Below are 22,713 nucleotides of genomic sequence, written 5' to 3'. Positions count from 1 at the left end.
CAAATTTCTCTCATGAAACCCGACTGTCTAGGTGTGCCTCTCTCCAGTAGTACAGAAGGCCTTTGAGCGCAGGCTGTTACTGTACTACAGGAGTCCTCAAATCCACTCCTCGAGATCCACAACCCATCCTGGTTTTCAGGATTTCCACAATTTTATTTATTGAACACATTTGATATACCGCTTGAGCCTACACATAAGCATACTGCGAATCACACACAAATATCTGTACAAGTATTTGCTGTCCCAAGTGGGCTCACAATCTAAGTATTATTCATACCTGGGGCAATAGAAGGTTAAATGACTTGCCCACGGTCTCAAGGAGCTGTGGTGGGACTTGAACCCAGTTCCCCTGGATCTCAGGCTACCGCACGCCATTAGGCTACTCTTCCACTGCAGAGGCAATGGAGGGTTAAGTGACTTGCCAGGGGGGTCACAAGGAGCTGCAGTGAGAATCAAACCCAGTTCCCCAGGATCTCAACCCCTGCCCCAATCGCAAGGAATCAAAACCCAGTTCCCTAGGTCCGCAACCATTAGGCCACTCCTCCACTCCACAATGAATTTGTATGAGAGCTATATGCAGTTTCACTTAAAGGAATGTGCAGGACGCCAGGACTCAAGAAAGCACAGATCAGCGAACGCAGCACGCCTGCATGTTCGTTTAAGTGAAACTGAGCATGCTCAAAGGAACGTGCAGGACATCAAGACTCAAGAAAGCACAGATCAGCGAGACCCCCCACCAGCAAAAGGTGGGTCAAAAGGGGCGGCAGCTGGGGGAGGCGGGCTAAAATGTGCCCCCCCCCCCACACACACACTTTGGGCTCTGGACCCCCCCCCCCCCCCCCCCTCCTGCCAAGGTCTGGCTACGCCCCCGTCACACACACACACATGGGTTGGAAAGAATTGTTTTAAAGTAGATCAAAAAGCACACTCAAAAATCTAAATATTAAGTACACTAAGGACACCGCTTGGCTTTATGGACTCAATTCTATTACTAGTGTCAAATTTGGCCATCAATAAAAATTAGTGCTAAGCACTATTCTATTGGACACCGGGATCTGTGTCCAATTTTGGGTGCGAGAATTTACACCAGGTTTCAGCTGGTGCAAATCATCGTGCCTACATTAGGATATCCCTCATTCTGTAACACTGCACGGAAATTCCAGGAACGCCCCTGATCTGCCCATGCCCCTCTCATGTTCATCCCCCCTTTTCTGTTCCATGTATAAGATCTTGGCCCCTAATGATTAAATTTAAATTGCCATTTAGCACTGATTAGCACCCAATTAACGGCGCTAATTGGCTCATTTATCAATTAAATTGCACACGCAATTTTGACCGCCATATATAGAATTAAGGTGCAGATGTATGCACAAACACACTATTTTACATAAGGATGGGGTCCTGAAGGGGCCATTTAAGGGTAAAATAGGCAGCACACCACATTCAGGTGCAGCATATGAAAAGTGAACCTTTAACAGTGGAGCAAAGATACCGGCAGAGCACAAGAGGGATTTAATACAGACATTTATAGACCACTTGACCATCTGAGCTCAAGGCGGCTTACGATTAGAGGAATCTCAATTAAAAATGACAAACTAAGGGCCCTGTTTACTAAGGTGTGCTAGAGTTTTTAGCGCATGCTAACGCTACAGACACCCAGGTGTCTCTAGCATTAATGCATGCTCATTTTTAGCACGCTCTAAAAGCGCCAGCGCACCTACAGCTCAGCTTAGTAAACAAGGCCCTAAGACAAAAAGAAATAAGATTCCATTTCTCAATGCAGTAAACAGAGATATTACAACAGATATTTGTGAAACAAGCAAGTCTTCACCACACACATCTACAACAGGAATACTTTCTCACAGTTCTTATGCCCACGGGTAAGGAATCTATATATATACAACTCACCCTCAACGTTCTATTGTCTGACATCACTGAAGCCAAGGTTCGTATGTTCGAAGCTCTGAAGCCACGAAAATCACAGTCTCTGGGCCCCGCCCTCACGTCAAACATTATGACGTTGAGGGCGGAGCAGAGTCTCACCTCCAACGTTCTACTCAGGCCACAAACTCCGGATTTCCACACTGTAGCTCTGCTCCGCCCTCGCGTCAAAACGCGATGACGTCGACGGCGGGGCACGAAAACCGCCACCCACACAGAGTTACAACGGAAACAGCGGCGCACGCCACGAACCAGGTAAAACCGCGACGAGCCATGCAGGGCTAACAAACCGTGTCGCTCCTGCCCCTCACCAGAAATTAACCACCCGCCGCCAGAACCACGTCGGACCCCCCCCCCCAAGGAACAACAGCGGCGCGGATGATGGTCCTGCCCCCTCCCCCCGCCACGCACAAACAACATGACCCCGCACCTGCAAAAAAGAAACATCTTCCCCCTGAAACGGAGACATCCAAAAGGTCAGAGGGAGGCAGGCGAGCAGGCAGCCAGCCTCAACTTCTCAGGGAGCCAGCCAGCCAGCCTCAACGTGGTGCAAGGGTAGAAGGGAGGGAGCCAGATGCATCATGCTGGCAGTGGCAGCCGGGAGGGAGCCACATTGAACACAAGGCGACGGATGACCCTGAAAGGCTGAGGGAATGGGACTCACCACCCTCAGGCAGGGAAGGGGGGGAACCCTGCCACACACTCTCATTCTCACACACACACTACCGCATTCACGCTGTCTGTCTCTCTCTCACACAGTCACTCACACACACACTCTCCCAAACATACACACTACCATGAAACCCTTGCTAGCGCCCGTTTCATTGCTCTCAGAAACAGGCCTTTGTTTACTAGTTCCATATAAAAAGGACATTTACCTATGGTCTGGTTTCCTACTGCAAGCCTTATATCAAAAAAACTGAACGTGAACATCAGGACAGATAAAGAAAGGAAATAAAATCTGTAAGGTCTGACAGAGGCCATGTAAAATCTTAAAAATAACAAAAAAGTTAGCCATTTAAACTCGGACCTAGCCTTCACTAGAAGCCAGCGAAGTTTGATCAAGTAAGGTGTAGCTTAATCCATACCCCTCCCCCCCCCATTACCAATTTTGCTGCAATGTTCTATGCATCTTGCCTTTCAGACAGTGCCAGCAATGTTATATTACAATATTCTACAGCCGACAAGATCACAGCCTGTAAAATCAACTGCGGATGTATAAATTCCAAGAAAGATTTCACACGAAAAAACCAGTGTCAGATGAAATACCTTTTTCACTAATGAATTTATATGCTTTTTCTTTTGACAAACTGGAGTCAAATTCCAACTCTTGGAACTTTTATCTCAGATTTCAGCCATATTTCAAGCATCAGGTAAACTATTTAAACTGCTGCTGATAAAGTGAGGTGTTTAGTGGCCACCTCCAATCTGGACATAAAAGGAAGCATATTAAAAAAATATATATAAATATACATGTATACATACACAGGGGTGTGCTGGTAAATTTTTAATGGTGGCTCCGGACATAGCCGGCCCTGAAATTTGAGGGGAGGGGGGAATACATGCCTCTCTCTCCCCTCCCTTGTGCGGGCACGCTAGGCATACCTTTGCCGAGCCACACCAGCCAATAGACAGACTGCCACCATTCTCTGCTGCTTGTTTCTGGCTCTGAGCAGCATGATGGAACCTTCTTGGGCTTGCATGAAAAGTCTCAGCCTGATGCTCAGAGTCAGAAACAAGGAGCAGGGAGCAGCAGCAGTCTATTTACTTGGCTGGTGGGGCCAGCATCACTGCCAGCAAAATAAAAGAGAATTCAGGAGGGGGGCCCAAGCGTACATTTTGGGAGTCAGTTGTTAGAATTGCCATGGGGAGGCCTACTTTAACAACCGGTTCCCAAAATTCTTAAAAACTTAACAAACGGCTCTCGCGAGCCCGTGAGAGCCTGCTCCAGCACACCACTGTACATACACAAACACACATAATTGTTCTCAAAATCTTTAACTAGTGAACAGGTGGTGCACAGATGGAACACCATCTCTTTGGAGAATAACGGAGAGAGAGAGAGCGCTCAGAAATCTGCAGTCTAAGCAGAGGAAATGCTACTGATGAACCTCAGGAAACAGCTACATTGTCTAGACAAAACTTCTCTCCCAGGTAAGACATGACAGGCAGAAACTTCTCTCCGAACTTAAAAGGTTAGGAGCAAAGCTGCAAATATGTTTGCAAAGCACAGCGCAAGCTTACGTGAGCGGCTTAAACAATACAGGAATGGACCGACTGAGAAACAAGCACACACATATGCGTGTTAATGATCATTTCAAACCAGCCAAAAGCAGACCAGCTCTCAGTACACAAAGGAAGTGAAGCGCAGGAGGCTGGATTTTCAATTTTTGCCTCCTACAGTGGTATCCTTTTGAATCAGTACCAGTACATGGCCCCGGAGATGCCAAATAACCCAGTCCCAGGTTGGGGACTTTTGGGGCAGTGCTGGTTTTGAGCTTACGAACCAAAGCAGTGTGGAATTTGTAGTAATTGATCCTGCCCATTGAAATCAGTGCTGTTAAGTCCCACTATGCACCGGGGGGCAGATGCTCAAAACCATTAGCAACGGACTAGCACGCACATTAATGTGCGCAGAACGTTCAGAGGGCTCTAGCGCATTTAGATGTGCATGCCAACAATGGCCGCAAATCGTATTGAAAGAGATGCTAGTAAAGGTTACTCGGTATTCCCTCCCAATGCTCGGACAACACTGCAAAAAAAAAAAAAATGCTGGCTTTAATGCTGAAAAAAAAAATTAAAAAAAAAAATTTACCACCAGTTTGAGGATGGCATTCAAGGTATTGAGGAGAGAATTTTTTCTGAATTTCCAACATTAAAAACTGCCAATTTTGTGTTGTTTTAGAAGCAGAAGGAAGCCCATGCAACCTCCAAGCACGAATAGTGAGAAACAAACGTGTGTGAGTCTGAGCAAAACCGGAAGTGCGAGCTCACATTGAGGCTTATTTTCAAAGCACTTAGCCTCCCAAAGTTCCATAGAAACCTATGGAACTTAGCCTCCCAAAGTGCTTTGAAAATATGCCTCATTGGCGCCTGCGCAGAACGGCGCCGATGTATGCTTGCATTTCCGGATTTGCCTGGGCATGCACACAGGAGCTGCACTGTGAAACTTCTGCATGCACGCACCAGGCACATTCCTCCCCCTTGCTTTCGGTTTAATAGCACATATCAAATTTGAATGTAATTTGCTTTGAGCATTGGTTAGCTAGGTTTCTGTGCCGCTGTCATACTATGGGGTTTGCGCTATTGGATTTAGCGCTGTATCTTTGAGCATCAGCCTCCAAGATGGGGGGGGGGGAGTGCAGGCCCGTGCCAAGGGTCTGTGCCGCCCCCCCGCAGACGAACAATTGGCGCCCCCCCCCCGCAGATGAACAGTTGGCGCGCGCCCCCCCTCCCCCCCCGTGAAGATGATCGCGGCGCGCCCTGGGGGCCTTTAAATCTTTTACTTGCAGTCGCAGCAGTGTCTGTGAAAGCGGAGCGCTGCCGTCTCCCTTCCCTTCGCGCTGTTGGTTCCCTCAGTGTCCCGCCTTCTTCTGACGTCAGAAGAAGGCGGGACACTGAGGGAACCAACAGTGCGAAGGGAAGGGAGACGTCGGCAGCGCTCCGCTTTCACAGACACTGCTGCAACTGCAAGTAAAAGATTTAAAGGCCTCGGCGGCGCGGGGCGAGGGTAAGCACCACGGCGGCGCCCTCCAGAGGTGGGCGCCCTCCTGCGGTGCTTACCCCGCTTACCGCATCGGCACGGCCCTGGGGGAGTGCTCAGAAATCTAGGACTGTCCCAAAATCTCCTCCCTGCAACTAGGTAACTAGGCATTTTTTGATGGCCCCACAGCAAGCAAAGCAAGCTCTACTTCATATGTGACTCTGGGTAACTCACTTAACCCTCCATTGTCCCAAATACAAAATAAGTATCTGTAAATAATATGTAAACCACTGATTGGTAGTATATCAAATCCAATCCCCTTTCATCCCTTGGGTTCTTACCTTTCTTTAAATGTGGGAAGGGGGAGGGGGGTCTATAGCTCTCCAACTGTCATGTTTCCAATAGAGAGATCATCTGAGGCAAACCTCAAACTGGAAACATTCATCTCACTGATTACTAAATGGTTCTAGGTGGAGCACTGGAAAGGCCCTCTGTTCTCATACCTTGTTTCACCTCTGGCTATTTTACTGAAAGCTTTGGAAGTTGTTTCTGTTGGTATTCAAATGGAAGCCCTGAAATAAGGCACAGGCAAAACCTGGCTCTCTCAGATGAGCTCTGGACTGAGGAGGGCTAGGGTTGCCAAATGTCCATAGTTTTTTGTTTTTTTTGAACAGCACAGATATTTGAATTTATGGCTGAAAACCAGAAAGATGGCAAACATGTCTGGACATTTTTCAGAATTTAAAATCTGTATCTACATCTCTCAAATCCTTCCCCCTATAAAAGTGAGCTTGCCTGGCCTGGTTCCAATGTCCACAGCTAATGAGAAAGCAGTTCAAGTCACAGGAAGGGAAAGGGTGACTCAGAGGAAGCTCCTACACTGTAAAAGTGATATTTCTGCACAAGATGAGCAACTTAGTCATAGGAGCCAGCGGGTGGCTCAGCACTCCAAATATTAAGCAAGCTCCTTCATTGGTTAGTGCAGTGGGCTAAGAACCTGGGTTCAATTCCCACTGCAGCTCCTTGTGACCCTGGGCAAAAATCACTTAACCCTCCATTGCCCCAGGTATAAAAGCTTACCATATATACTTGACTATGTCCAGAAATTTTGGCTTAAAATGACATTAAAAAAAAAAAACAGGACAGGGTCATCTCATCTCCGAGGCCAAAAAAATTAAGCATGCCCCAACCTGTCGGCAGCATGACCTCTTCCCTGCCAGACTGTGGGTTCAGCGTTTCGACTCCCCTACCCTTTATACTGTACCTTTCAAAGTATCTTCTTTAGAGCCACGGCAGTGCAGTGATCCTCCAAGGCTGCCTGCTTCCATCCTGACCCCAAGCACTTTCTTTAGTCCATCCCGCCCAGTGTTGCCAGGCGGAAAATTTTTTTCCCACCCAATCCAGCATAAAACCCGCCCAAAACCCGCCCAAACTCAAACCCCGCCCCTGACACCCCCACCCCCGCCCCCGCCGTCATCAACCCCGCCCCGCCGTCACGGCCCCGCCTCCCCCGTCATAGGCCCCGCCTCCCACGTCATCAGCCTTGCCTCCCACGTCACTAACCTCGCCCAAAACGTCACTAACCCCGCCCAAACACGTCACTAACCCCGCCCCCCGCGGCCGAAAAAGCCACCCAAAAAACCGCCCTGAAGCCCAAAAAGCAGCCCAAAAAACCACAACCCGCCGCGGACAAAAATTTCCCGCGGCGGGTTGCGGAAAACCGCCCAATTGGGCGGGAAAACCGCCCATCTGGCAACCCTGATCCCGCCCCCTCTGACTCAACTTCCTGTTTGGTGGGATAGGGCAGAAAGTGCTTGGGTCAGGAAGCCTAGGAGGATCGCTGCACTGTCACAGCTCTAAAGAAGATACAGCACACAGCGAGGGAGGTGGGGTATTGAAACCCTGATACTGACAGGGTGGGAGCAATTTTGGACCCCAGAGATGGGATGGTGGGAGGTACCTCAGCTTACACTAGGGACACAGCATTTTTATTTTTAGTTGCAAAACTGCCCTTGACTTATGAATGACATCAACCTGTAGTCGAATATATACAGTCGATTGTGAACCCACTATGGACTGGGAAAATAACTGCTTATAATGAATGTAAACTGCTTTGGTTATACCACAGAAAGGTGGGATATCAATCCATGACCGTTTTACTGTGTCCAGGAAGGGGTCATTTGTACGTGTTTGGATTGGAACTCTCAATCATTTTGAAATGTTGGCACTTATGGACTAAGTTGTAAGGGGCAATATGATAACCTTAGAATCACTGAAGTCAGTGAGCGAGCTAGCTAGGGCTTCTGAGAGGGGGCAGTAATGAAAGATGATGATGGGGGATGATGGGAGGGAAGTGTGAGTTTGCTGTAACAACCACAAGAACATTACATGATAGGCAGAGCTGATGATTTTGGGGGGGGGGGGGGGGGGGCACACCCAGTGAATGAGCACATAAACAGGAGGCAGAAGCACAATCGGCAAAGGGGGGAGAAAGAGCAAGTGAACCAGCATGTCTGTGTTTCTCTGTTTCACTCTCATGGTGCCAGTGTCATATAAACAGAGCTTCTCTTTGAAAATTTGGGCTGGAGAATTGCACTGGTACAAATGTGCCCATGTATATACTAAGTGGAAAGAAGCATTCAGACCCCAGGCAAACTTCTTTAAAAACTGTCTCCGTTTTATCTAAATCCATTCAGAGGTACCAAATAAATTTTCTGTTGCTTCTTTCATTTCTGAAATCTTTTCAACTTTTCAGTCTTTCTAGATTTATTAGAGAGGGACGATGGGCATGTTATCCACAATGACAGAGAATGGGGAAAGAGGAGAGGTGGGTTTAGGGGGAAAGATGATAAGCTCAGTCTTGGCCATGTTTAGTTTCAGCTGGCTGTGAGACCTCTAGGCAGCAATGTCAGGCAGGCAGGCTGATACTTGGGCCTGTGTTCCTGCTGAAATTTCTGGTGGGGAGAGGTAGATCTGGGAGTCATCAGCATAAAGGTGATACTGAAAAACATGGGATGAGATCAAAGCACCAAGGGAAAAAGTATAGATGAAGAAGAGAAGAGGTCCCAAGACACAGCCCTGAGGTACACCAACTGAAAGTGAGATAGAAGTGGAGGAAGATCCACCAGAGAATGGAAGTACGATGGGAGAGAAGAAGAAAACCAGGAAAGAACAGAGCCTGAAATCCAAGTAAGGACAGCGTATCGAGGAGTAGGCAGTGATCAACAGTGTCAAAAGCAGCAGATAGGTTGAGATGGATGAGGATAGAGTAGAGACCTTTGAACCTGGCCAAGAACAGGTCAACAGAGACTTTAGCAAGTGCCGTTTCAGTTGAATGAAGAGGGCGAAAGCCAGATTGAAGTGGATCAAGAATAGCTTGAGATGAAAGAAAGGCAAGATAAAGGCGGTGAAAAACACATTCAAGTATCTTGGATAGGAAAGGGAGGAGGGAGATGGGGCAATAGCTGGAAGGACAGGTAGGATCCAATGAAGTTTTTTTTCAGGAGTAGTGTAACTACGTCATGCTTGAAGGCATTAGGAACAGTCGCAGTGGAAAGTGAAAGATTGAGGATATGACAGATAGCACTCTCTCGACGTCGAGGGTTTGAGCCAAGAGAGTTTGTCAACTGGGTGTAGTAGTCCTGTTTGGCAAGTGAAAGAGCAGACTGGAAGGAAGTTAGCAAGAATTTGAAATGTATGAAGTCAGCATGGACGCGGGATTTCAGCTAAAGGCATTCGGCAGATCGGGCTGGGGTTTGCCAGGAACTGGGAAGCATAAAAGAGTCAGAGGGATCATTAGCATGAATGTTAAAATCCCCAAGAATGAGGGAAGGAGATGAAAGTTCAAGAAAGAAGGAAAGCCAGGAGTCAAAGTCAGTGCGAAAGGAAGAAAGGAAATCATAGGGTCGATAAATAACGGCTACTCGGAGAGGTAGAGGAGTGAACAGACAGAGTGGACTTCAAAGGAAGAAAAGCAGTGAGACGGTTAGAGTAGTAACTCGACACCACCTCTGCGGCCAGCAGGGTAAGGAGTATAGGAGAAAAGGTAACCTCCATGACCCAAGGCCACAGCTGAAGCAGAGTCTTCAGGGCAAAGCCAAGTTTCAGTTAGGGCAAGCAGATGGAGAGTACGAGAGATAGAGATCGTGGATGTAGGAAAGCTTGATGCAGACACAGCAGACATTCCAAACAGCATATGAGAAAGGCAGAGAAGAAGGGGAGAGGAACAGAAATTAGATTGGAGACATCATGGCGTGACCGGCATGAATAGAATGACAGCTAATGGGGAGGACCAGGATTGGGGTCGATATCCCCAGCAGGAGAAGGAGCAAGAGAGTACAGAGAAAAGTAGGAGAGTCATTACAACAGCGACGAAAGCAAGATGTACTGAGACAGAATGGAGATGGTTGAATAAAAGGAAGGAAGGAAATGTTGAAGGCTGAGAAGGGAGAAGACAAAAGGGATGGTGAGATGATGAAAGCAGAAGGTGGGCAATGTGTTCCTGCGGTGTACAGTGATTTCAGATGGAGAAAGAAATTGGGAAGGCATGGTCCCAAGAAGAGAAACTGTACTGGAGCCATAAGAAATAGCAGACAGAAAAATACAAAATGTACCAAGAAAATGTTTTGGCGCAAGGCACCTGGAGCGAAGGCCCCAAGTGGATCTGGGTGAACCCGAGTCATCCTGGAGAAGGCTGTGAGGATATGCAGATGGGCTGCAAGTCCTTCACAGCACCAGTGGACAATAATAATAAAATTAAGCTGTCCTGTTAAAGAGATATCCCTAATGTTACAAGATAAAAACCTCTAAAGCTGATTGAAAAATAACTACTTGAACCTCAAAAAACATCCTGTATATCACTGCAACACCCCCCCCCCCCCCCCCCATTTCTTTTCCAACATAAATGCATTATTTTATAATCCTGTGGGAGAAGATCTCTTAAAACAGGATCATCTCTTTCCTTTTCCTTTCCTTCAGGTTGTTGTGCTGGGAAAGGAGAGCTACACAGAAAAAGGGGAAAGGTGAAGGGAGGGAAGACATCCAGATATGACTCTGCAGACTCAAGCCACCTGCAAAGCTCAACTGGGGACCAGTTGACCAACTGGTCCAGAAGCAAATCACATAGAACCAGAGGCTGAAAAGTCTGTCCATCCACCCGCTGAAGACAGAAAATACTGAGGAGCTCGACTGGATGCCAAGAGAAATGTCAGTTTTCAGTTCTCTATCTCCACCTGCTGGTTAATGGGCACAACTATTCCACCGGTTCTGGAATAGTGGGATATTACATATATAAAAGGATGCCTTTATGAAACTATCTCCCCAAAAGATCCAATACAAAGAGAACTTCCAAGTGCACCTGGATAAGTTACCTATACATGTTAGATCTTATAAGCTCCAGAAAGAAGCTCTCTTTGGCACAATAGAAGCGATAGCAGTAAATTTGAGAGACAGATCATACTCCACATACCCTGGCTTAGGAGTGAGGTTCCTGTCATGGTACGCGCAAAACTAACCCACTTCAAGAAATTGCCTGGGAGTAACAGTGCACATATATACTGATAAGAATTTGCACATAAGCACGTATTTTATAAAATGCACACTTAAGTGCCAATCTAGCTGACGAAGCATCATTGGGGTATCATGTAACAGCAGGTACAGTATTGTTTTGTGATCACCTATGCTTATGCACTTCTATCCTTGGGAAATTATAGAGCACCAACTTTACATGTGAAACACTATTCTACAAGCTCAAGTCTCTCATAAAATGTACTTTCTGGGAGACAGAAGGACTCAAGGCAGGCATCTTTTTAAATCTAAGTATGTGCACGTCTGTGCATGTTTCCTGGAAAGTATGAGACTAATACCAACTAGGCGTATATGTGGTGCTTTGCCTCCCATCCATTTATTGCTGAAAAAGTCTGAGTACACTGAAAAGAGTTTTGTTATCTTAAGTTCAATGCTGAAAGAGTTTTCTATTTGTTTAATGTTAAACTGTTTTCAACAGAGTTTAGGTCTGTGCCCTGAAGAGCACAGGTACAAATCAAAGTAAGGTATACACAAAAAGTAGCACACATGAGTTGTCTTGTTGGGCAGACTGGATGGACCGTGCAGGTCTTTTTCTGCCGTCATCTACTATATTATGTTACTATGTAATATAGAAAAACTACAGATTCTGAAGCTGTGCCCCAAGCAACTCTTGTTGTGACTTTTGTATTTCTTCAGGATAGAGAACATGTCTTGAGAGTTTACATTTGTCACAGGCAAAAGCTCCCTTATGAATCAAAAAAATTGATTTTCCCTGACTTAACTAAGATTACACAGAAACGTAGGAAGACATTTCTTTTGTTACGTGCTCAGGTGGTTTCACTTGGGGCTAAATTCCTATTGCGTTTTCACTGAAAATGCTGTGTAACTTATTCTTCGAAAAAAAAGTATGTATTTTTTTTATCCTGAGCAGTTAAAGTTTTTCTTGGCTCCAAAGAAGCTGGAATCTCTCATGCCTCGGGTGGTGTGGCTCAGACTAGAACTTAGTAATTATGTTATTGGCCACTTATGCTATTGAATTAATTTTGTTTTTCCTTAACTTGACCTATGCTTCAGGGTGTATGTTTCCTTATTCTTGGATCTCCCCTTTATTTAGATTTTGCTCACACCTTTTTCAGTAGTAGCTCAAGGTGAGTTACAGTCAGGTACACTGGGTATTTCCCTGTTAGTGGTCTGCTGAACACTATATTTATTTCTTCTGAATTTGAAGAAATAGGCTTTATGTATTTTTTCCCTTTTTTTCCTATTTACTTTTTCTAATATGTGTTTTTTTTGTCAAGTGTATATGTTTGTAATGATTTAAAATGCTAATTATATTTTCTTTGATCCAGGGAAATTAACTGAATTTATTACCTCTAAAGAATAATGCTGCAATAGTTTAGGATTGCAAGTGCTTACACCCGGCTGTGATTTCAACAGCTCCCTCAGCTCATGTTTTCTTTCTTTATACTGAGTATAAATATTACCTAGATCTTGGATCTATTATTGTGGACTAAATAATTGGAAATTTTCCTGATTACTTATTTCCTACTTTGATATATTTTCTTTGTTACCTGGATTTGTGTTATATTACATAAATGTAAATGTATATAATTTATAAATAAAAAAATTAAAAAAAAAAATGCTAATAAATAAGTTACAAAAAAAAAAAGAAAAACTACCTTGAGTCAAACCACATGGTTACTGTGGGGTTAATGTGCAGATTATTGGCCAAGCACTGCAGAAAGGGGCTGAGCGCAGGTGTCATTAACTCATGTGGCAAACATGGCTGCACACCAAATTAAAATAAACAGTAATTAGGCCATTACGTATTCCACTGTTATTAAAGAAAAGCAAGGCTTTTGACATGTGCACAACAAGAGAAATTTCTCCCTAGGTCCGGGGCAGTGTAGAAAGGATTAGCAGAGAAGATTTAATGCCAGTTTTGTCTTCTTCTGTAATCAGAAGTGCCTGCAAGTTTTAAAGACTGACGGGAAGTGACAAAGCTTGTGCGTACGTTGGAACAAAAATGAAAAGTGTCAGCGCACATCGGCACCTGTTCTGTGCATAAATATCAGCCTCACAAAAATTTTATGTGCAGGAAGTTTTTGCAAAGCTGATATGCCCAGAACAGGTACTAATGTGTGCTAACACGTTTTTGTTCTGAAATGCATACAAGCAACTGCAATCATTGCAAAATCTTTGGGCGCACGCGTCCGGCGGACTCGCCCCAATTTGCACGCAAGTTTTGCACACACATGCTTGCTGCATGATATGGTATTACGCTCCTAGTAGAAGCAGACATCTGTGCAGGGCTCTACCTGCTGGTTTCCGCATCAGGCCTCCAGGTTTGTAGACAAAAAGGAAATGCAACCGTGGACCTGGTGAATGAGCCAGGGGCAGAGCAACAGAAGAGGAGCTGGATTCAAGAGTAAAATGACTGCTCTGCTCCAGGTTCACCCCCTTCTTTCTTCAGGCTGCCTGGAAGGGAGGGGCTCAAGCAAAATACCCCTGCTGCTCTGAAAACTGAAAAGAAGTGGTTCAGCTGCACTTCAGGCTGTTCTCACAGAAAACACTGAGTGGAGTGGCCTATTGGTTAGGGTGGTGGACTTTGGTCCTGAGGAACTGAGTTCGATTCCCACTTCAGGCATAGGCAGCTCCTTGTGATTCTGGGCAAGTCACTTAACCCTCCATTGCCCCATGTAAGCCGCATTGAGCCTGCCATGAGTGGGAAAGCGCGGGGTACAAATGTAACAAAAATAAAATAGATACTATTGGAGATTCTACATGGAATGTTGCTACTATTGAGATTCTGTTGCTACTATTGGAGATTCTACATGGACTGTTGCTATTCCACTAGCAACATTCCATGTAGAAGGCTGCGCAGGCTTCTGTTTCTGTGAGTCTGACGTCCTGCACGTACATGCAGGACGTCAGACTCACAGAAGCAGAAGCCTGCGCGGCCACATTGGTGATCTGCAAGGGCCGACTTCTACATGGAATGTTGCTAGTGGAATAGCAACATTCCATGTAGAATCTCAAATAGTAGCAACAGAATCTCAATAGTAGCAACATTCCATGTAGAATCTCAAATAGTAGCAACAGTGGAGGAGTGGCCTAGTGGTTAGGGTGGTGGACTTTGGTCCTGAGGAACTGAGTTCGATTCCCACTTCAGGCACAGGCAGCTCCTTGTGACTCTGGGCAAGTCACTTAACCCTCCATTGGCCCATGTAAGCCGCATTGAGCCTGCCATGAGTGGGAAAGCGCGGGGTACAAACGTAACAAAAAAAAAAATTAAGCCCTGCATTTTACCCAAGATTAGCATCTTTATTAAAAAAAAAAAAAAAAAAAAAGACAGAAATAAGCCACAGACCCTTTGCACATATCCCACTGTGAATTTACGAAGGGAAAATAACTCCTAGAAAATGAATACCTTAAGAAAGGGTAAACTATGCTGAAGCAGTAGATGAGTCAGAGATGTGAAGAGTTGGCTGAGTAGGACAATAGGCTACAACTCAGTGAAATCAAAAGACAAGGTGTTGTTCCATCTCCCCCACCCCCTTTCACACAACACACAGCATAAGTGTGAGCAAACAAACAAAGCTTTTTATGGAGGGGTCAGAACTACTAATAGGAATCATCATTTCTATGGAGCTAGAAAATGTATGCAGCATAAAAGGTGTGATTCAGAGCAGCAGGCCAATAGCAAGGAAGGCAAGTGTTCACAAATCATGCTGATGCACCCTGTGACCTTGAGCAAATCAATTTGACTTCCACTGCCTCTGGTGACAGGGAATATCTACTATCCCTGAATATAACTGTCCCTAAGCCACCAATGAAAAGGTATAAATTAAATAAAATGTAAAAAAAAAAAAAAAAGAAATTCAAATGCACCTAAGAATTGTATAAACGTGTACAGACATGAAAATGTGGTGGTTGTCAAGACTTATCCTACTGACTCAGCACAGCTAATATGCATGCTCTGGAGACCAGTAATTGCTAATTTGTTCAGCATATTCATTGTGGCCTTCCTGTAATCCCAAATGCCTCTGTAGTCACCAGAACAGGCAGGGGACGCCCTGAAGCAGTTGTAATGATTGATCTATTTTGGTTTAAGTGGATCCACCCCCTGATATAACCTCCCACTTTCACCGCCTACTCACCCCCCCCCCCCTCAAGTCCTCACAGTCTGACCTCTGCTGCCTTCACAAAGGGCATCTTCAAAACAAATGTGGCTAGCTTTGTTTCCCCCTCTCAAGTCACATGCGCAGTACATACATACATGCTATATATACACCTATAAGATCTCTCTGGTTACAGCACGCAAAGCCCTGCAGCTGCTCCAGTGCTGTAGCACGTGCGTGCCCAACAAAACAAAAACAAACTCATTACTTTCAACAGGATACAAATGCTGGAAATAACATCAGACACACTGCAGACAGAAAGCTGTGTGAAAATAAGATAAGACACTTGCCTCCTTTAAGAAAAGAGAACATCGCATTTAGGGGTTCATTTTCAAAACAAAAAGTGTCCAAAAAAACATCATGAGGTGGCAGATGTCCAAGTTGCGATTTTCAACACTCTGATTTTAAAATGCTGCTCTCCACAGTTCATCCAAATTTCAAGGAGGCATGTTGGGTGGTGGGGGGGGGGGCATGTTTTGGGTGAGACATGAGCAATACCAAAAGATAGATTTTCTGCAATAATGGAACAAAACAAAAAACGTCTAGGGCCAAAATGATGACATTTTTGGGTAGACTAGTTTTCAATCAAGGAGCCCTAAATGACCACTGGAGAGATTAAGGCATAGCCCCCCCCCTCCTTACTCCCCCAGTGGTCACAGACCCCCCTCCCACCCCACTAAGTTCTGACAGTGACAGTATATACCAGGCTCTATGACAGTTTCAGATATGATAGCCATTCTTATCAGAGCAGCAGACAGGTCCCAGGAGAAGCCCAGTGGTCGGTGTAGTGCACACGTTACTTACAGTACCTACATATAGGTAGCACCTGCAACCTTGAGGGTTCCTGTAATTGTGTACAGTACATTTTTCTCTGTTCCAGGAGGACTCATAAGGGGGGTTACGGTGAGATGCGTACTGTATAATTATGGTACAGCCAGAGACCCCCCCCCCCCCCCCACTGGAATGGTGGCGGGCCCAGTCATAGAGCTCAGGCCATTACAGACCTTGGCTGAGTCAGAAATCTGATGGCTGACATAACTGGGAGCTTACTGGAAAAGTATGGCCTAGTTTGTAGCCCGGATTGAGGCCTAAAAGTTAGGTCAATAGATATGGAAACAAAATGGAGGATTTCAGCACAAAATGGAAGCCGTATCTGTTACAAAGTGGAATTTTCTCTAATGTAAGTTAGAAAAACAAGTTGAGAAATGAGACTTTCCTGTGAGCAGGATTGTGGTCAGCCATGGTGTGAGAAAGGAAAGGTGTAGCTGGATGCAGGGTCTTGCTTAAGATTTGTGGTCAAGCGAGCTAAAGACAAAACCATGTTAGCAAGATAGAAGCTACTCATTAGCATGAGCCAATCAGTGACAACCATGACATTAGCATAGATCCAATCAGGTATATCTACTGTCATATTATCCATATCCTGAGGGCACCTATAAAAATCAGGGTATTTCCTGGTTTAAGTTAGAGAGAAAAGGGTTGCCACTCTCTCTCTCCAAGGGAAACCAATGTGTCCAGCAGAATTGACAAATTACCTAATTGCTTTCCCTTGTAAAACCTTTAATTGGTAAAAGAAATTATAAAAGATTAGGAATTAACACCTGTTTGCAGCTGGATTATTATATTCCTATAATTAATTGATTGTACGTGCCTGTTGTCAATCACTGATTTGACTTGTATCTTGGTAAATAAACTCCTCATCCCAAATGATGATTTGTGGGCTTCACTTAATGATGAAAGGCTGTAAGTATAAATGCTTTTGCTGTATCAGGCTATCTTTCGCTGCATTGTATAACTTGTGACATAAATCCAGTTTGTCATAAGGCTGGTATCTTTTCCTTAGACCTAACATCTCTCTTAGTGGCAATTCCTTTTAGAACTTCACAACTCCTTGATTACCCCAGTACTAGTGTTATTTAGAGATGGAGTCAGATTAAGGTCACTCCAGCCTTCTTGGGGGGCTCTGGACCCCTCAATTCACAACAGTACCTAGGATGAAGTCCACTGCAGTGCCCCCAAGGGTGCCCCACTACTCTGCTGGTATGTCTGTGTGGCCAATCTACTAAGAAAGATGGCTCCCCAAACATCCCAATGGCTGGTTTGGGGCATTTTTATCTTGGACTTTTTGTTTTTTTTTTCCATAATGGTCCCAAAAAAAAAAAAAAAGCTCATCGAGCACAAAACTCTGACCCCCTCCAACTTTAAAAAAAAAGTCCCTGGTGGTTGGGTGGACTGAAATCTTATTTTCAACTAAAGGTTTAAAAACAAAATTAGCAGTGATGCATCAGCAGATGGCCATATCAACCTGTGCCACTAAAATATTTCAAAAACTAGGGGTTTTGTGTATGTCAAAGAGAGAAAGCTTAAAACATTATGTCCCAGGTCACCATCTGCAGAAATGCAGTTCTAACAAGCTAAGAGCCGTTTTACTAACTTGTCTTAGGCAATAACACATGCCTAACTCAGCTTAAAATGGTGGACTGTGGGATACATTCAGGCATCCTATGATAACGACCAAATCACACACTAACCGGTGCTATATTACCACACACTAGCTTGTTAGCGCAGGAATACTACACGAGCCCATAACTGCTTACAAAATGAATGGTGCAGCTACGGGGGCCTGGGCCCCCTCAAATTTCCTCTGGGCCCCTGGTTTTGTTGGCAGGGGTCCCCAACCCCTGCCAGCGCCGGTCTACAGCACCCCCGCGTTGCCTGCCCTTTCTTCCCCCTCACGTCCTGCACGCTCCTTTTAGTGAAATTGAGTTCCACTAAAAGGAGCATACATGACGTGAGGGGGAAGAGAGAGCAGGGCAGGCAAACCCCTAAGAGAGAAACTACACTGGCTACCACTCAAGGAACGAATCGAGTTCAAGATCTGCACAACCGTCCACAAAATCATCCACGCAGACGCCCCACTCTATATGTTAAACCTAGTGGGCCTACCACCTAGAAACGCCAAAAGATCGGCCTGCAAATTCCTCAATCTGAACTTCCCCAGCTGTAAAGGAATTAAATACAAACAGTCATACACTACTACTTTTGCGTATAAAAGCACACAGATCTGGAACGCATTACCCTTGGCCCTGAAAAATATGGATAATCTAACCAGCTTTCGCAAATCTTTGAAGACACATCTCTTCAACAAAGCCTACTAAAGACATCCTTAATAAATCATTCCTCAAACTACTCAGGTGCATCAAAAACACCTCTCACAACACCTTACCTAGCACCTTGCATCTAAATCACCTACCTTCAGCTTATTATCGACTGTATTTAAGATCATGTAATGACCGCATCATAACAAAACTCTGTAAGCCACATTGAGCCTGCAAAAAGGTGGGATAATGTGGGGTACAAATGCAATAAATAATAATAATAATAACAACATCTCTACCTCTCTCCCATTTTCCACCATCTCTCTCTCTCGTGCCCCAGGTCCATCTCTCTTCCCCCCCCCCCCCCCCCCCTTCTCTATGCAGAATTCTCTCCCTTTTTCTGCCATGTCCAACATTTCTGCCTCTCCCTCCCTTGTGCCCCAGGTCCAACATCTCTCTCTTCTGTCCCCCATACAGCACCTCTCCCTTCCTCCCCTCCACCATCATATCCAACATTTCTCCCTCTCTTCTCCATATACCATCTCTCCCTCCCCTCTACCCCTATGTCCAATATTCCTCCCTCTCTCGCCCCTCTCCCCACCCCCATATAAAAAAATTTCTCACTCCCGCCCCTCTGCTGCATTTCTCCCTTCCGCCACCTCCACGTTCACCAATTCTTCCTCTCTCTCATCCCTCCCCCCCCCCCCCCCCCGTGCAGCAACTCTACTTCCCTCCCTAAACCAACAACTCTCCTTATTGCTGCTCTCACTTCAAAAGTCCAGCAGCAGCAATTCCCACATGCTGCCTGCCGCTAACCCGGAAGCCTTCCCACTGCCGCATCCCACCCAGTCAGGAACTTGCAAGAGAGGGGCAGGACAAGGCAAAGGAGAGGTTTCCAGGTCAGCGGCAGGCAGCATGTGGAAAATTACTGCCAGGGCCCACCGAAGCGAGAGCAGTCTTAAGGGAGGGAGATGCAGGACTGCAGGGGTCCAGCCTACTCCCCCAATGCAGGTGCTAGCCAAGGGTGCATTGCTGCTGTGTGGGCCCGAGCCCACCCCTGGCTACGCCCCTGTCCTCTGCCCGTGCCCTCCATGCTGCCTGAGCAGCAGAGAAGTCAGCAGCAGTCTTCCAGTTGCTGATACAAGTACATGTAAGCCGCATTGAGCCTAACACACAAAAGGAAGGTCCTGCCATGAGTGGGAAAGCACAGGGTACAAATGTAACAAAAATTTAAAAAAAATAAAAATACTCCCTACGCATGCTTGGCTCATGTTATTGCCTGCATCCAGGGCAGACTGTCCCACCGTCACATCTGGGTCAGTTCAACCTTTAGGCAAGACTAGGCGGTCACCTAGGGTAGCCTAGTGGTTAGTGCAGCTGACTTTGATGCTGGGGAACTGGGCCAGAGTCCCACTGCAGCTTCTTGTTACTCTGGGCGAGTCACTTAACCGCTTTGATTGTACCCACAGAAAGACAGTATATCAAGTCCCATCCCCTTTCCCCCTTATTAAGGACAGCAGCAAAACAATAGATTCTAACAGCCATACAAACTCAAAGAACCCATCAGCACATATTTTAACCTAAATTTTTATAGGCGATTTGTGTGATCATCAAGACTTAAAAGTATAATTATCAAAGTCTTGGGAAGGCTACAGGTTCATCTTGTGCACCAGGTCTGCCTAGACATAATTTCCATCTCACATCAAACCCTTGTGAACAGCATGTTCTCCTTTTTGGAAAGGACTACATTTTCTGTCTGTTTTTTGGCATTGACTGGTCATTCCACTTAAGAAAAAAAAAAAAAACCCGTCTGCCACCGCCTCCCTCCCCATCAGGATCCGCCCTACCCACGCCCCAGTCCTTCCTCTTCCCCCCAATCTGTGCTGCTGCTTTTCGTGGCTACTACTTTGACCTGGATTTTCCAGTAACACTCGGATGTTGCTGCACCGACACTTTTATTTTAAAATCCAAGTTTTTTCGTTCACAGTTGAGCGGTTTTTATTTTCATATATACGGGATGGGGGGGGGGGGGGGTTCTCCTTAAAGCGAACGGTTTCCAGTCTTAATAAATCAATGTTTAAAGCTTTTTTTTTTTTTTTGCATAAATCAAAATGGGAGGGGGGTGGAAAGAACTTGGGAGACAGATTCCCATGGAAAGTTGCAGCAGTCAACATCTCCAGCTCCTCCCTACACAACAAAAGCAGGCGGTCGTGAACGCCACACCGGCGGCTGCAAATCCGAGGGAAGCGTTTCATCGATTCAACGCATTTAGCTACAATGTTTCCACAGTCCTGACTGACTCCAGCATTCGCTTGCGTCACACACACACAGACATTCTTGTTACTTGACAGCTGATCAATAGGATGTGTTCTGAAGCATCCGCGAATTATTCCCCCGCCCCGCCTCCCCCAATAATATCGCCTGCTCTGATTACACCCGATATCATCCCAGCACCCAATTTGTAACAATGACTAAAGATCAGTAAGGAAGCAGCTACTTCACGCAGGCATTTGAGCCGGGGTCTCGTAATCAACTCACCAGTATTCGATTTGATATTGTCTCTCAGGAAATTTCCGCTGGATAGATGCTTCAGTCCGAAGGTTTTGGCGATTCTCTCGCACACTGTCCCTTTGCCGGACCCCGGGGGGCCAAGAATAACGGCTCGCAGTAATTTGGAAGCCATCGCAATGTGTTTTTAAGTTTAAGAAGATAACTGTAAAGGGTTTCCAGCCCGCTCCAAGCTGAGTTACCTGTAAAATGTACTGCAATTAACAGTAAAAGTTATGCTTTTGACATTTCCAAGCCACATTCACCAACATCACTAATTGACAATATTACCACCAGTGCAATATTATCACCACTGCAGCTCAAAACACATGTGCACACGTATATTAATTAAAATAGGCATAATTCCTTAAGAAAGCTGCATTCAAGTGCGAGTATATTTGAAATATAAACTGAAGACAAGATACCCGCTAAATAACCAAAACTAAAGCAACATACGAGAAGAAAGTAAAGGACGGATCCCGCGGATTTCACGGATCCAAAGCTCAAATCCTAAAAACAATCTTGCGATACGCCGCGCCCACCGCCAAGGCAATCTGCGATATCACACGTGTGCAAGTTTTCCCCTCATTGCCCCATAACTTCAAACATTTTACATCGCAGGGCATTACGGTGCTTTCACCCATTTTCATTACTAACTTGGATGGAAAATACGTCTTAGTCCTCATTTACGGAAGCGTAGAGACTTTACGTTTTGTCAAGCAGCAGCACCACCACCACCACACTGATGCACGCCTCAGTTTGGGAAGAGCCAACTCACCACCGCCTTTTGGTCCTGCAAATGTTTGCAATATGGCGTTTAAAACGATCAATTGTTTCCCTACATATTCCAGAGCACCACTGCCCAACACCAACCTTCTCTGTACCTTTAAGAGAAAGCGAGCGTCTCTGCAGCAGCAGCGGCTCAGAAAAGGAAGAAAAAAAAATCCTCTGTGCCGAATACAATTCTCTCCTCCACCCACTGTACAGAATGCGAATTACGTAGCCCAAAGGCAGCCCCGCCCCGATCAGAGCATCCTGGGAGTTATAGTTCTCTGACCGCGTTGGTTGGCACGCAGAGCTGGGATGGGAGCCACAAAAGCGTGCATGGCTAGAAGCAGATTGGGTATGCCTCCTAGAGTATACTGGATACATAATTTGTAGGCCTTCTGGATTTTGAAGTGTTTGATAGAAGTGATGATCCTTCTCAATGAATCGCCAAAGGAAACTGAGTTGCTTTATAAGCATAAGTGGCGACTGAAGCACGATGTTACCTATTCTGAATGGGTGCAACTGAGCATCAACGTACTTGCTATTCTGAATGGGTTGAATCTGAGCATCAACGTACTTGCTATTAAATGTAATTATCGTTGTTGAATTCGCTTGGGTTTTTGTTTTTGCATTTTCAATATTATATGATTTTTTTTTTAAGTTAACTAGCTGTCACACAAACAGAGAAAATGATGGCAGATAACGGCCATATGTTTTTGTCCATCTGTGACAACTAGTAAGCTCTACAATCCCTTCCTTTCCTCTGAAAATCCTCTGTGCCTGTCCAGTGCTGTCTTGAATTCAGATATATTTATTTATTTATTGCATTTGTATCCCACATTTTCCCAACTTTTTGCGGGTTCAGTGTGGCTTACAATAAGAAATGAATGATGGAAGTACAATTTGTTACAAATTGGTTATGGATTACTTCTACCATTTCTGCTGAGAG

At 45.4% G+C, this 22,713-nt stretch overlaps 1 protein-coding gene across 3 annotated transcripts in view; it reads right to left on the bottom strand.

The window, feature by feature from the left end:
- Positions 1-21,936, bottom strand: part of AK4 (adenylate kinase 4) — an 82,609-nt gene extending 60,673 nt beyond the window's left edge. Inside the window, exons 1-2 of one of the 3 annotated variants that reach the window (XM_030206930.1) lie at positions 21,881-21,936; positions 20,988-21,211 (exon numbers count right to left, since the gene is read on the bottom strand). In XM_030206930.1, coding sequence (XP_030062790.1) covers positions 20,988-21,132 — 145 coding nt within the window. In that variant the 5' untranslated portion in view covers positions 21,133-21,211; positions 21,881-21,936. The other 2 variants (XM_030206928.1, XM_030206929.1) reach the window with 2 other exon arrangements.
- Between the last annotated feature and the right edge of the window lie 777 nt (positions 21,937-22,713).

Source organism: Microcaecilia unicolor, chromosome 6 (genome assembly GCF_901765095.1).
Source record: "Microcaecilia unicolor chromosome 6, aMicUni1.1, whole genome shotgun sequence".
NCBI lineage: Eukaryota > Metazoa > Chordata > Amphibia > Gymnophiona > Siphonopidae > Microcaecilia > Microcaecilia unicolor.
Note: the sequence above shows the minus strand (reverse complement) of the source record. Positions and strands in the feature narration are given on the sequence as shown.